The sequence below is a fragment of the Gymnoscopelus braueri genome (genome assembly GCF_963280865.1).
Source record: "Gymnoscopelus braueri genome assembly, chromosome: 11".
NCBI lineage: Eukaryota > Metazoa > Chordata > Actinopteri > Myctophiformes > Myctophidae > Gymnoscopelus > Gymnoscopelus braueri.
Genome location: NC_137613.1, coordinates 27,593,640 through 27,609,899, shown reverse-complemented (window position 1 = coordinate 27,609,899; position 16,260 = coordinate 27,593,640). Strand labels below are relative to the sequence as shown.

The 16,260-nt window shown below is 44.6% G+C and overlaps 2 protein-coding genes across 2 annotated transcripts; both read right to left on the bottom strand.

Annotated features, from left to right (window-relative positions):
* Window positions 1-6,602: 6,602 nt before the first annotated feature.
* On the bottom strand, window positions 6,603-6,956 carry LOC308094722 (gamma-aminobutyric acid receptor-associated protein-like 2; the record flags this gene model as incomplete). Its single annotated transcript, XM_080441535.1, has 1 exon — window positions 6,603-6,956. One exon carries the CDS (start codon window positions 6,954-6,956, stop codon window positions 6,603-6,605), a length of 354 nt encoding a protein of 117 aa, XP_080297661.1.
* A 6,215-nt stretch (window positions 6,957-13,171) lies between these two features.
* Window positions 13,172-14,440, bottom strand: LOC308095771 (mannose-1-phosphate guanylyltransferase regulatory subunit alpha-A-like; the record flags this gene model as incomplete). The annotated part of the gene is made up of 1 exon (XM_080442817.1): window positions 13,172-14,440. The coding sequence occupies one exon, from the start codon at window positions 14,438-14,440 to the stop codon at window positions 13,172-13,174; it is 1,269 nt and encodes a 422-aa protein (XP_080298943.1).
* Between the last annotated feature and the right edge of the window lie 1,820 nt (window positions 14,441-16,260).

The following is a 16,260-nucleotide window of genomic DNA, read 5'->3' as shown; positions in this document are numbered from 1 at the left end:
AGATAAAACAGAATAAATAGCATGAGGCAAAGGAAGATTAAAATAATCTCAAATTGAGTAAAAAGAAGTCACACACACACACACACACACACACACACACACACACACACACACACACACACACACACACACACACACACACACACACACAGAAATGGAACAGAACAGAAGCATGTGAATGATATTTGGTAATTAATCACATGCCTTGACTGGTCTTGCATAATATAAGGCTGGTATCACATCTTCAAATTGGGCCATAATTTTAAAGCAGAAATCTGAAACTTTGTTGGTGACACAATACTTATTACCTGTTTTCGGTTCCCAGTATCCAAAATAGTTTTGCGTGGAGGGTTACTTCCTCCACCACTATCTGCCCAACCAGACAGGGTTGGGGTGACCATATTGCATTCATGATGTGTCCTATACTCGTCTTCTCACACATCAATAGCGTTGCTGCGTCTTCTTTCCCTCCTTCAGCCTAGGTTCCTCATTGACTTGAAAATAAATGCACAGTTAAGTTTTGGCTGTGAGTCTGAGATGTTTGGACAGTACATATAAGTCAGCTGTCATGTTAGGAGCCATTTTTTGTTGTACTTGAAGTTGTAACCTCCCTGTTGTCCAGCTCCCTGTAAAGCTTTAATGTTTACATTTGGCCACTGTTTTTCCTCTCCTCTTCCCCCCTTCTTTTTGTTCCAATTTCATTCATTCAGCATCCTATTGCACTTGGTTGCAATGGAGCTTTGGCCCTACTTTGCTCTCATCAAGCTGTACATTGCTGCCCTCTGCAGGAGCTAACCTCCTCCTGCAGAGCTGGAGAACTGCCAGATAAATCCTGAAAACAGCCGTTTCTGGCTCTGGCTGAAACTGCAGTTTCAGTGCAGGAACCGCCTACTCACCTGAGAGCGCTCTTTAGAAACAGATGGGATTATATAGCCAACAGAAATTACACAGGGATTACTGTGTATATGTTTGAATATATTTTATGCAGAGGGATTACATATATTGTATATATTCTATATATGGGGCAGGGAATATTTGCATATATCTTTTTATTGTCTCCGCCAGGCCGAAAGGCATGGCCGAGACTATGTTTTGCACCCTGTCCGTCCGTCTGTCTGTGAACAGCTAATCTCTGGCGCTGTTGGCTTGATCGCAACGAAACTTTGCACACACACTCCCTGGATGCCAATTGAGAACCTCTGCCCAATTCTTCACATGGGCCTGTTATAGCGCCACCAGGAGGCCGCTTTTTGCAAAACTTTTTTTTTTTTACAGTACTCCTACAGATGGTGTCCAAACATCACGCAACGCAAAACATTGCTGGCCCACACTAACCTACCTGACCTGGAGGAGACCTGTGCTAGAGGAGCACTTTTTCTAGTTTTATATATATGTTATGGAAGATATCTGTTCCTAATAGTTGCCCTGGTTCAGTTGGCATGTCTCAGATCAGCATTGGATCTCTTCTTTGCTTGTAATGGTGTCTGAGATGTGATTTATTGAGGTCAGGAGTATTATGGAGTACTCCTGCCTAGCCTGGATGAATGCCTCTCAGACCACTCTCAGGCAGCTAGACATCATCCAAAAAAAGGCTCTAAAATCATCGGGTGGATGAGGACCTTGCCCTACAGCAATATGCCATCAGTAAGCTGAGTCATCGTCGAACAGTTGCAGCAACAACTGTTCTTTATAAGATGCACACTCCCAGCTGTCCAGTGGATCTCAAAGCACTGCTAACCCAAGCTCACATCCCAGGTCGTATCACCAAGCCACGCTCTGACCATCCTCAAGTCAAACACCAAATGCCTTGATAGGAGCTTTCTCCACTCTGCTATCACAACATGGAACAGCCTTCCCCCTGCGGTTGTTGGAGACATTACATCAAGTAGTATTCATGCCTTTAAGAAGAGGCTGAACAAACACCTCCTCAGTAGTATGTGACTATAATCCCATGAAGCTCAAGGACATTAAATCATCAAACATTCAGTTTATACATACCCCTGACTGAGTAGCTGCAGATCAGTGATAGGTTCTTTGAATGTTTTTTTCATAAAGCCTGTATCTGCAAAAGCTTGATAAAAAAAAAAAAAAAAAAAAAAAACTTCCAAAAAAACTGTTTTAAGGTCAACCACACCAATGCAACTCCTTGCAACTGCCATTGGGGTTAATGGTTGCAAGTAGTTGCATGTTGCAAGGAGTTGCATGGCGAAACATTGTTGTGGATGTGGAGTGGGCTTAAAAGTACTCAGTACTTTATAGCCTTCCTAGAAATGTACTTGAGTAAAAGTAAAATATTTGTCTTCGAAATGTACTCAAGTAAGAGTAATACGTATAAAAAAAAATCTAATACTCAAGTAAAGTACAGATCCTCAGAATCTGTACTCAAGTACAGTACTCAAGTACATTTACTCCACCACTGTCTATCACGATCTGTGGTAGTACTGTCTTTTCCAGTTTCTTGTGCAATTTGTTTGTACAGCAAATCTGCCACTGGGAGTAATCATGTTGACATGAATTTCCACATGCACCAACATGAAGCTGCACCTGTGTTTTTGCGACCTGTAACAAAAACAGGTGTTGTGGACAGAGCATCAGGCAGAATGTCTGGCGTATTGGACTAGGTCTTAACCATGAACCAACAAACCACAATGGATATAATAAGCCTTTGGGTTTGCTGTGTTTATATTTTTTGATTTATGTGTGTATTTGTATTATATATGCATAATATAAAAAAATCAAACGTTTGCAGCTTCATCATGCGCCGAAGCATAATACGTGGGGAAAGGGTGACTCAATAAAGGTAGTGGAATAGTACAACTTCAGATACAGAATATCTAGACAGCAATATCAGTTTCCTTTTTATATAATCAATATGTAAATGACTTAACATGAATTAGAAAGGTTATTTTCTTCTCTGTGTGTGTGTGTGTGCGTGTGTGCGTGCGTGCGTGCGTGCGTGCGTGCGTGCGTGTCTGGAGCCAATCTCGCTAACTGATCAGCTGCAATTTATTTTGTGCATGCTGCCAGTAGGCCAAGGAACCCTTGAACCACAAGCCACAACTATTTCTGCCTAACTAGAGAACTTGTCATTTTGCGTTCTCCTCAAAAAACACACTTTTTGCGTCTACCTCCTACAGAATCTGTCAAAAAAACTATTGGCTACAATTGGGACATAAGGCACTGTTCCAGCTCTTGTGTCACAGTTCTGCACCATGTGGTTTTGTGCCTCCCATATTTTCTTTTTCCTGGTGGTGTCCATCTTAGGGCGACCTGTGTGGTGCGGTCCTGCTCTATCCTCAGCACATGTCCTAGGAGATTACGTCTGTGCGTAATCTCCTTGGTGATGCTCCGGCTCCCTGTTGTCTTGTACAGTTCATTGTTGGAGGCCAAAAGATCTGGTCGTCATCATATTCGTCCGAGGCATCCATTGTGAAACACACTTCCATTCTCCTCGTGTCTTTTTTGACCACTCGCTAGCTCTCTGAACCATACAGCAGAACAGACTTTACAATTGACATTGCTGTTGTATAGGAGCATCTTTGTTTTAAGGCTGTATAGCTTAAACCTCCAGATGGAACGGGGTTGGGAGAAGGCACCCTTCCCAGCCTTGCTTTGATGTCTTTTGATGCCCTGCTGTCCTTACTGATGAGGCAGCCCAGATACGGGAAATCTACCACAAACTCAAGTGGTTCCTCATTAACAAGGATGGTACAGTGTGGGGATGGAGTTGACACACATCACTTGAGTTTTGGAGGTGTTGATACCGAGTCCAACCTGTCTTGTGAAGTCAAGATCTTCCCGCTGAAAGAAGAGTCCACTGGATGCCTCTGGATCTGTCTGCTGTGGTGTTGGTAGTGATCCAGTCTATGGCAACAAAGAAAAGGAGAGATGATGCACCCCTGTCTCAATCCGGGCTGCACGGAAAAGCACGGAAAACCACTCGATGTTTGTGGGAGGGCTCGATGTTACAAAAATCATGAAAGTATCGTCTGATTGACTCCAAATTTGAATAACACATTGAGGGGCCTCCACACATGTTTTTAATTCATTTGTTTTTTTACAGTAGCCATTACTTCTTTACCCCTTTTTTCTCCCAATGTAGTTGTAATGCCAATTCATCATTCCTCCCCACACTGTTATGTTCTGTGTTGCCACTGCTGTTGTACCCTACTAGCTCTGTGGCTCACCTGTCAGTGAGGATCCCCCACCGGGAGGACGCAGGGCCTCCATCCTACATTCTCCACTGACAGGCACCTTCCCAGCCCATAGAGTATAGATCACCGTCAGTGCCTGACTTCTCTCTCCCGAACACGGGCCAATTGTGTTCATAGACATCAAACCAGATGCACCGCAGTGTATTTAAACACCAAGGCTCCGCGATGCGGGCACCAATATTCAAAAGGTTGAACCGTTATGTTGTAGAAATGCTATTTCCCCCCACAGCTTCCTCAGGTCATGGCATCTGCAACCCATGACTCACACAGCCCTGGGTAGGCGCAGTGGATAGTTATGTTATATTTTTATTTTTATCCAGGACTATGGCTTTGTTGTTCTTGTTGTTGTTGTTCTTGTGGTTTTTTAAATAAAATTGACTTGACTTGACTTAACAGTCGAGGCAGGTTAATTGCAGCCTTACATCTTTTCCACACACTTCTTCCCTGATCTACCTCGGCCTGCAGTTTTCGTATCTTTCGGCCTGCAGTTTTCGTATCCATTGGGTCTATCGCATTGTCCTGCTCCATGATAAGCTCCATGTTATTGTCCTTAATCTGTTTTAATGCCAGCTGAGAAGCAAGTCCCTTTCTCTCCTTCTCCCAGGCCTGCTCTTTCGCAGCTATCTCATCACTGTGGGACTGCAGTTGTTCATTAAAGCTCTGCTCTCTCACAGCCATTTCTCCCTTGAAGTTCTCTTCTATCAAACTGCATTGAATCTCCAGCGACTTTAGACGTGAGAGGAGGGCCTCTTCGTTTGCCGTGAACTTGTTTTTGACAGTTTCCATATATTCATTAAAGCTCTGCTCGTTCACAGCGACGTCTTTCTTGAAGTTGTCTTGCATCAATTTCCGCTCACTTGCCCAAATAATCTCTCTGGCGGTCCTTTCCTGTTCCATCAAGGTGCATTTCTCCTCCAGCAACTTTTGATTTATAAGGAGGAGCTCCTCCTTTGCCTTAGTCTCCTTCAAGTCCTCCTCCAGGATGAGTAGGTTCTTCTGTTTTGACGCCAGCTGAGCTGTAAGTTTGGCGTTGCTCTTGTTCAGAGCGTCATCCAGTTGCTGTAGGTGCTGCTTTTCCTTTTCAGCCTCAACAATGGACTGACCTTTAAGATCAGAGATGCGTGGTGACATTTTTGACACCTCCTTAAGGATCTCATTGTCACGTTTAGCCTGCGTGTTGGCCCATTTCATCAGATCAGACATAAACATGTCATGAGACACGTTTACAGAGGAAGATGACACAACTGTCCTCCTATCCTTCATCTTGTCGTATTGAGACACCATATGGGCATGTCTGAGATCAGCCATGGATGTGTGCTGTGATGTTGCCATGTCCAATTGACGCATCTGTTAAATATTCTCCCCCTTGTTTCCTGATAACAGTGAATGGCTAGACAGTGGGCTTTCACAAATATATATGATTGTGATGTCACTACCCAAGTAGTACAACACCACAGCTACGTCACTGTCAGGCGGGAACCAGCCAACTCCATTTTCAGCTTCTTTTTTTTCGTCATAAATCAACGCTATTGAACACCCTTTACGTCTGTCAAAAAAAAGGTTTTGAATAAATGAACCAATATTGAACTTTTGACAAAACCTCCAAACTCCATTGGATCCTCAAACTGTCGGTCAAACCACACAACTCCACCCCTTCTCCTCTCCATGCTGCCGTTCCACAGTGCAGTGCTCACACAGAGGACAGGAAAGACCTGCTGCGGAGCGGCAGATAAACAAACTCTAACGAGGCAGGGCTTTTCCCCCTGTAGTCTGTTAAAACTATGCAGTGTACCTGTTTATCAAACTTAGCACTGACGCTAATGTTACGAAAACGGGACCGTACCTATGTTCCCCAGGTTCTATGTTCCCCAGGTTCTATGTTCCCCGCTTTCCTAGGAGAGCGGGGAATATAGGACCTAACCTAAACCTAACCCTAAATTCACACGTGATGCATTATGAGCTTGGAGAGCGATTGGAGCTATTGTCAGCTGTTCTTATCAATGACGGACAAAACTCCTAACTCCACTTGAGCTGGATTTGGGTAAAGTGGTGATACTATAATGACACATGCAGGTATCTGACAATATATTAAGTCACAATACCAACTTTGATGAGGAAGTATTGCTTTGTTTTAAATATATAAGGTTTTATTCATTTCCTGAATTTTTTTTGTTTTGTTTTTTCATTTCCTGAAAAATTAGTATTTTGGAGTTAGCTGGTTTCTGCCCGACAGCAGAGATATGCTGATTGGCTGCTAAGGCACTCATGAGTTGCAAACAGTGATGGGAGTACATCACTTAGGTAAAAGTAGCAATACTGCGCGCAGTATAAAAATACTGGGCAGCCATGTGACTCCATGAGAGGAAATGCAGATTACAATCATGGGCTTTAAAGACCAAAGGTGTTCTCCCCGCTGAACGCCACATATAAAAAGTTATCCTCATCCTTCTCGTTCTCGTACAGTTGTCCCATTGTCATGCTTGACTGAGGCACCATATTGTTAACAAACAAGAATATGGCCTTCTCGGGAGGCAGTTGGATGCGTTTTCTGAATGTCATGAGGAACTGAGCCACTGTGATGTCAGGGGGAACCAGGTACTTCCTCTTATCAAGATCTATGTCCACCATCTGTGACACCTTCTCCATAATAACCGGAAGCTTATCTGGGCACTTGTCACGCATTTTGGCTGACTCTTTACACCGATGTTCCAGGGAATGTTCCTCTTTGAATGTCCCTTTCATGATTGCTGATTCTGGACTCTTTTGCTTGATGTCGTAGGAAATTGATAAGATAAACAGTTGGGTCTTAGGAAAGATGTTAAATGAACATAAACAAGTCATCAACAACCTAGGTTTGTGGAATAATTACCTATGTGTGCCAAGAATGAGCAGGCCTTCTCTTATATACGATGTCATTACCCAATCTATCTGTCTTTGATGTCAGTACTATGACATCAGTATTGTGACATTTTAATACTGAAGTCATACATGACAGACGTCATATACTGTACTGTAGGCTGGCCTCAAAGTACTCTGATAACAGGTACGGATATATATATAGTTTCAGGACTTTTTTGGGGAGTCTGCTTCAAAAAGCTCTGCCGGTCACGAGTGCTTGGATGACGGTACAGCACTAGTTGGTACAACGTCACACCCACCTTAGCCTCGATCTCCAGGCTTTTATTTTCCTTCATGTTTTTCTCAAAAATAAGAGCCTGGACCAGGCTGTTGACATTCCTGGCATAGGAGGTGGGAGTCAACCTTTCATCTCTCCAACCAACCAGAGTGCAGTGGGCGTCGCTCCAAATGTTGTGACGTCAGGGCTCTCAATGCTGCGCATTGGGGGAGGAGGAGGGGCGCGCGCACAGATCGGTGAACCAATGGGAGCCCGCGGATGTTTTCTCCGGAGATTTTGAATCCGCCCCTCTAGACCAGATATCAGACGGGTTAGGGCAGGCTACACCCACCTCTACGTGGATTGGCTGTTGAGGCCAGAGAGTTCCCACTGAGACCAAAGAGTCAGCGCACCACCAACATTTGGTCACCACACCACGTGTTCATGAGGTTTCAACCACAGACATGGTGATAATGCATGGTAGGGTACTGCTTCTGAATGCTTCTCATTGTCAGTACCATTGTCTGTGTGTGAGTGGTTGACTCACACCTGAAGCAATACAGGGAATTTAACAGTTACTTACTTACTTAATCCTCTTCGTCCCAAGTGGGACATAAGGCTTCGACGATCTGCCTCCATCGGGACCTGTCTTGTGCTGCATGTTGTGCCTCGCCCCACGTAAGGTTCATCTCCTGAAGCTCAGCTGTCGCCAGGTGGTTTTGGGTCGACCTTGACTCCTTTTCCCTACTGGGGTCCATCTCAGTGAAACCTTTGGGATTCGATCCTGGGCCATTCAGAGCACATGTCCCAGCCATCGTAGACGGCGGCGTTTGAGTTCTGACACGACACTGGAGCACCTGGTCATTCTGCGCAGCTCTTTATTTGAAATCTTCTCAGGCCAGAAGATGCGGCAGATTTTACGGAGGCATCCATTGTGGAAGGCATTGATCTTGTTCATGTCAAGTGTTGTCACACGGCAGCATTCCGAGCCATACATCAGCACTGATTTTACGTTACTGTTGTACAGTCGGACCTTTGTTTTTAGGCTGTACTGCTTCGACTTCCAAATAGGATGGAGCCTTGCAAAAACACAGTGAGCCTTCCCTAGCCTTGCTCTGATGTCCTTTTTTCTCCTTCCCAGGTATGTGAAATCTTCGACAAAGTCGAGGGTTTCCCCATTCACAATGATTGGTGCATCTGGAGTGGCATTAATGCACATCACTTGTGTTTTGGAACCATCGATGTTCAACCCTGTTTGTTTTGCATACTGGTCTAGTCTGTCAGTTTTCTCCTGCAGGTGGATATATTTGGAGGAGAGAACAGCAAGGTCATCGGCAAAGTCTAGGTCTTCGAGTTAGGAGAACAGAGAACAAAGTCCATTGGATGCCCCTTGGTTTATCGGCCGTGGTCTTCCTCATCACCCAGTCAATGGCCATCAGGAAGAGAAGAGAATGGGAGACATGGTGCACCCTTGCCACACACCAGACTCTACATTGAAGCGCTCAGATGTTTTTCCATTGACAATGACACTACATTCAAAGTGATGGTAGAACAACCCTATCAGCGAGACCATTTTTGGAGGAATTCCATATGCTCTTGCGATCTTCCATAGGGTGTCACGATGCAGGCTGTCAAAGGCTTTCCGAAAGTCTATGAAATTGATGTGCAGTGGGGCGTTCCATTCTACACACTGCTCGAGGATGTTCTTCAGAGCAAAGATCTGGTCTGTGCAGCCTCTCCTGAATCCTGCCTCAGGTTTTGGTCGACGGCGGCTTCAATTCTGCCGAGTAGAATCCTACAAAAGACCTTCGATGGTATTGACAGCAGTGTGATCCCCGCCAGTTGTCACAGTTTTGGACATTGCCTTTTTGGGGCAGTTTAACAATCAGGTCCTTGTCCCAGTCTTCAGGTATTATTTCCTCTTCCCAGATGTTTCTGAAGAGTTCCGTGAGCACCTTTGTTGAAGTGGTAAGGTCAGCTTTCAGCATCTCGGCATGGATGGAATATAGGCCGGCAGCTTTCCCACTCTTGATGGCTTGGATAGCACGCTTTACCTCTTCATGGGTTGGGAGACTGGTGTCGATGTTGGGGACATCCTCTGCTGGTGGAGGGTTAGCAGGGTCATCTGGCTCTGGACAGTTGAGTACTTCGCTGAAATGTTGTACCCATCTTGCGGCCTGTTCGTGCTCTGTCCTGAGGATGGTGCCATCCTTGTCTCTGACAGGGGTTGACTGGCTGGTGTACTTGCCGCTGAGTTTCTTCGTGATGTTGTAGATCGTACTCATTTCGCCCCTTGCAGCAGCTTGCTCTGCTTTATCTGCTAAATCCTCTACAAAGGCCCTCTTGTCACTTTTGGCACTCTTCTTCACTTGTCTGTCCTTCTCTTTGTAGGCATTTTGGACCCGTTCTAGGAGCCTGGGTGATTTGGTGCTCAGCATCTTGTTTACGTTCCTCTATTTTCTGCCAGGTTCCAGGAGTTAGCCATTCCTTGTTATTTTTCTTTCTGTAGCCAAGGACCTTGGTGGCTGATCTCTACATAGACCTTTTTGATGGCCTCCCACTTGCTGTTGATATCTGGGACCTCTTCTGTAGAGTCCGTCCAAAGCACTGAAGCGTTTTCTCAGTTCCAATCCCAAATCTCTGTTGGTGTTAGGGCATTTCAGCTTGGCTACATCGAGTTGTTTCTGTGTTGGCTCTGCTTTGCCACTTTCCTTAATTTCAGCCTTATAATGGCTGTTAGAAGGTAGTGGTCACTGTTGACATCAGCTCCACGGCAAGCTCGGACATCTTGAAGAGACCTGCGCCACTTTCCATTGATCAAGATGTGGTCGATCTGGTTGATTGTGGAGCCATCAGGTGACTTCCATGTGAGCTTGTGTATTGTTTTGTGTGGAAAGATGGTGCCTCCGATGACACAATTGTTGTTCAGGCAGAAGTCAGCAAGGCGTTCACCGTTGTCGTTCATCACACCGCATCCGTGCCTTCCCATAGCGTGCCTTCCCATAGCTCTCTCACAGCTGGTTAGACCCTCCAGAAAAACGCGGGCAAAAATCCTTAATTATGCGGGCTAAAACTCTTGATTATGCAGGCTAAAATCCTTGATTTTGCGATGAAATATGCGGCAATTTTATGCGGTGAAATTGCGGGAAGTTGCGAAATATGCGGAAATATGCGGCAATATGCGAAATATGTGATATGCGAAAAGTTGCGATGTATGCGATGCGAAGCGCATATTATGCGATGTAATGCGGCCTTTTTGAAAAACGTTACCCCTGCATAATTATGCGCCATTTTGCTGATTATGCAGTAAATTCTGCGATCGCATAATCACATTTTTGAGGGTCTAGCTGGTATTGTCATTGCCAACTTTGGCATTGATATCCCCCATGATCAGTAGCAGGTCATGCTGAGGAACTTTGTTGACTGCTTGCTGTAACTCCTCGTACCAGTTATCTTTTTGCCAGACCCAGGGGGTCGGGCCTACATGAGGCTTTGTCGGTCCCCCTCTCCAAACGGTTTCGTCCATACATGGGCATAAAAGAGGGGGGCCGTCGGGCCTACATGAGGCTTTGTCGGTCCCCCTCTCCAAACGGTTTCGTCCATACATGGGCATAAAAGAGGGGGGCCTACATGAGGCTTTGTCGGTCCCCCTCTCCAAACGGTTTCGTCCATACATGGGCATAAAAGAGGTCTGTCTTCTGTCCTCTTTTTGATTGGCCAAGCTTAGCGTGACGTAGTGCTCTGATCTTTCAACCACTAGGGGTCTGGCAGTACCAGGTCTCCTGGTTCCCTTTTTCCTTTTCCTCCGCTTATTAGTTGGTGCATAACACTGAATGATGGAGAGTTTGCAATGCTTGGAGTTGAAGCGGGCTCTGATTAGCCTGTCACTGAGGGGTTCCCACACTAACAAGGTGTTGACCTTCTCCTTTGAGATTATGAGGGCCACGCCGCGGATGTGTTGATCGTTATGCCCAGAGTGGAGGAAAACTGAGCCATCACTCATTGCTTTGCGTCCCGAGCTGGTCCATCTGCATTCGCTAATTCCCAGTATGTCCAGCCTGTATCTCCTCATTTCGCCAATGATCTGTGCTGTTTTGGATGTCTCGAACATGGTGCGGACATTCCATGCACCTAGGCGGATGTTTGTTTTGGGCCCGAGTAGACTATCCCCCTCCTGAGTCCTGACTTCCTGCTGGAAGCTTTCATCAGGAGAGTTCATGCTGCCAATGGGTTGGCTCAAGTCCACTGCTAGGTCCGTTGAATTATTTATCATCTTAGTTTGCGTAACATGTTTTGTTTTTATGGGGTGGGGTCGTTGGCCCCACGCCCAACCCCCAACCTGGAGGGCCAGGTGCTGATTTTTGTCTGGACTCTACCCGGAATACCTGCCCGACATGGTTGAACCTGGTTTAACAGTTGCATCAATTTAATTGCATTTCAAATGAGTCATATTTAGCTTTTTCACACATGTGGGTCTTCTAATAAGAAAGTAAGTATAAGCCACTGTACAGTATAGCAAAAATGAAACATCCTAAGTGAAAGCAGATAATGTTGAGTTTAGTAGGCTACCTAAGTGGTGTGTGACAAATCATTAGGCCATCCCAGATGACAATTAAGTGAAATGACTAGGCTACTGCACTTCTACACATAATTGACAATGAATTAAATGACGAGGGTGTACTTCTACACATATAATTGACACTTTTTCAACATTAACCATAAAGTCATTGATATTATCATGGCAAAGAAATAAGTGCTTACTAAAGATAAATCCGGAACTATAGGCTTTTACATAACTGTGTGTAGCTGAAGCTGTCACCTCATGTATGTACCTGCCAGTGTCAAGTTAGATCTGCACGCCAGTGTTGCCACACTCACGTTGTGTGTTTGTCTGCTTGATGATCTGTTTTCAGTGTGTGGTGGAACTGGTGCACAATCGCAATTGCGCTGTTGACTTTCTTTCTTTTCATACTGTAACAACATTTGACATCACTTTTTGACTTCATACTCAAGCCTACAGAGTTACAATAGACTAAGATTTACATAGCTAATAGCATTAGAGCATAGTTGACAACAGACTTTATTCAGAGCAGCCATTTTGACAAGAAATATTAGGGTAAACAGGTGATGATTAAGGCTGTGTTCCATGGTTCCAGGTCAAACAGCCAGGGTGCTGCTATGGTGCATGCTGGCTCACTGGAAAGGCTCTGCTACACTAATGGAACCTCATTAGTATAATGTATTAATAACTAGTCCAACCCGGTCGACACATCCGTGGGGGGATATGGGCACATGATCTGGCAACCCGGGAGGCAGTTCGTCCCATAGCTCGCGGGGCCATCCCACAGCTGGGCAGCCCCGTAACCATGGCGATGGTCTCACCACCCTACCTACATACCACTACAGAGCATTGGCAAATTATAGGAGGATAAACACCTGTGTTTACCATTTCATGTCAATATGGCTCCATGAAAATGTTCAACAACCAGTGACAACAAGTTTATCACGGTGTCATCCCTATGTTCCCCGGGTTCTATGTTCTCCACTTACCTCAGGGTTAGGGTTCAGCTCCCTTTATCACCACATTATCATGAAAATTAAATAAGACAGGGGAAATGTTTTAGCCCACTACGGCAGAAACGTTTTAACCACTGGCACAGTATGTGTATCAAAAAGTCTACTTGCATCTTTTAGGAGCGACAAGCAGCGAGACAAGACTTGCATCTGAAAAAAAATAAAAGGTTAAAGGTTAATATTGCAATAATACTGTATGTTGTCTCAAAATCCCAAGGAAGTGAGGAACACCATTTGTATGGGAGCACACTGTATGGGAATAACTGAACTAGAGAATAATTTGGTTTTTGAAGCTGCAGTTGAGGTCTTTGTGCGGAAGGACGATGGAGTTGAGAATAATCACCTCGGCAGGGATGGCCACGTTACATCCCAGAACAGTAATTGAAGGTGTGAGTTTCCCTTCACTAAACAGGGTCTCACTGTCAATCTTTGCATAGGGGTCATTGGGGTTGGGATTGCTTGGAGTTCCCTCCACTCTCGCCCACTTGCCAATGGTGCTATCCCATCCCACAATGCAATTCAAAACACAGCTGTGATCCTGTAGAGTTGCACCATGCAGGATGATGGATTCTCGCACTCTAACTCCAGCACCAATAGTTACTCTGGTGCCTATGGAGACATTGGGACCCAACACAGCAGTGGGGTCTATATTGGCTGTAGGATGAATATAGACGTTACCACTTATTTCGGGCCCGCTCCCTTCGTTTGAGGCCAGTCTTTTGGGGTGAATTGTATGGTACTGGTTGAGGTACAGACGGCTGGCATATATTGCAGAGCCGGCAGTCTTGATCTGGCTCCAGAAGCTGATGGTTTTGTAAACGTAGAGCTTGCCCTGTCCTGCCAGGGCAGGGAAAACGTCTTGTTCCAGCCGGATGGCTTCAGCCCGGTGCCGGCAGTTAGAGGGCTCCTCTAACAAAATGTTGTGTTGATTCTTCTGGAAGATGGCACCGATGTGCTGGAAGATGTCTGGGGTAAACAGGTAGATTCCACAGTTGATGAGGTCACTCACGAACGTGCTTGGCTTCTCCACATAATGCAAGACCTCGTTTGTTTCTTGGTTTTCAACAATACAGCCATAATTCATAGACTGCTTTCTGTTTGCTGTTGTCCCCAGGATAACAAAGCTGCCAGCTTCTCCGTGTTCCTTTTGAAAGTTGAGCATCTCTGGCAAAGGAAACTCTGAACAGATGTCAACATTCATGACAAAGAAAGCCTCTGGACTGCCTGAGAGAATTTGATCTCTGAAGTGATAGATGCCCCCTCCGGTGCCCAAGGCAGCGTACTCTTGCAAATATCTAATGGAGATTTTGAATTCCTGCTGTGCATTTGTAAGGAACCTGGTCAGTTCTTCATTTGGTTGATAAAAGCCGAAAAGCAAGATCTCCTTCATATTTGGTACCTTGGCACATGCTTCAATGTGATGTTGGAGCATTGGCACTCCGGCTAGTGGAAACAAGGGTTTGGGAACTTCAAATGACAGCGGCCTAAATCTTGTGCCTTTGTGGGGACCTCCAATTAAAATCACTGCCTTCCACATGTTGATTTACAAATATGACAGTGACAGTAAACTCAGCTGTTGCTTCATCAGAAGCCCCTTAATAGGAAAAGTACAATTGTTTAATATTTTACTCTGCAGGTTTTTACTTATATAAGCTGAGTGACGTCACTACCCAAATTAGTAATCTGCACCCTGGTCTACATGGATTGGCTGGCACCTGCAAACTGGCTTAGATGTTCTCACCCAACAAAACATTTTCCATAATACCTGAAAGTATCCTGCTGTCCCCAGGGTCATAGGCCTACTATACTGGGTCATACTGATGGCAGTTTGATATACAGTAGGATAGGATGTCTAACACTGTGCACTGTTGTCAGGCTGGGAAATCCTTTATGAAACCTTCCCCACTTGGGATTATTGAGAAACAGTTACAAAGAACTACAGTACAAGTTATGTTGCATTGTATTTGTATGCAGGGAAATAGTTGGTTGTTTTAAAGTTTTCAGTTACTATTTGTACAAATAGATTTTTGTTTGATTCTCTCTTACTCCACACATTTGCATATTTTTGGATCTTGGACCATCTACTGTACAATGCATAGTGGAATGCTATTATTATTGCAAAATAAGCTGCATTTGAACAAGTGCTCCATGTATAAACGATTTATTTTAGTGTCCAAATTTTGTTTATGTATTGTAGCATCCCGGGCGGCTAGAGTGTATAGAATGTGTATGTATTGTTAATTAATTGCATTTGTGTATATTTTGTGAATGTTCTACTTGTATACCATAGTATTATATACCATTATCGTCTCCGCCGTAGGTGGAGAGTATGTTTTCGCTTCGTCCCGCCGTGTGTGAGCATGGCCCCTAGCGAAGCTAACATTGGTCAAGCTCCACGTGACACGTGTCAATATGTTGACACCAATGCCTTTGATTGGCTAGAGGGACGCATGACGAAATAAAATCCTATAAATAGGTGTGTCACTTCAAAAAGCCGCTTATGTTTTTTGAAGTGAGGTAAGACAGGATCAATCAGTCTTGATTGGAACAGTACCTTCAAGTCCAAATCACCCGTCCGTGCGTGTGTGTGTCCCTCTGAGAACACCTAACATTGGTCAAGCAAAGGCGCAGAAGGCCAAAGCTAAGAAAGCATACTCATCTACAACAGTAACACAGAAGAGGACTATAGAGTTGAATTGATCCCACAACAAGGCCGAAGTCTTAATACTATAACAATTGGCCACCTTGATCAAATACATTATGTAGCACTAGAGAAAACTGACATAGATCAAACACACCAATCAACTGCTGAAACTGTTCAAGACAATGAAGATGAAGAAGACAGACAAGTATTTGAACAAACCAGTCAATTACGACGACTCCCATATGACACATTGCTTCAAGAAGAACATTCTTTAGATGCAAACACTGTGAGGTAAGACACTGTGAGGTAAGACAGGATCAATCAGTCTTGATTGGAACAGTACCTTCCAGTCCAAATCACCCGTCCGTGCGTGTGTGTGTCCCTCTGAGAACACCTAACATTGGTCAAGCAAAGGCGCAGAAGGCCAAAGCTAAGAAAGCATACTCATCTACAACAGTAACACAGAAGAGGACTATAGAGTTGAATTGATCCCACAACAAGGCCGAAGTCTTAATACTATAACAATTGGCCACCTTGATCAAATACATTATGTAGCACTAGAGAAAACTGACATAGATCAAACACACCAATCAACTGCTGAAACTGTTCAAGACAATGAAGATGAAGAAGACAGACAAGTATTTGAACAAACCAGTCAATTACGACGACTCCCATATGACACATTGCTTCAAGAAGAACATTCTTTAGATGCA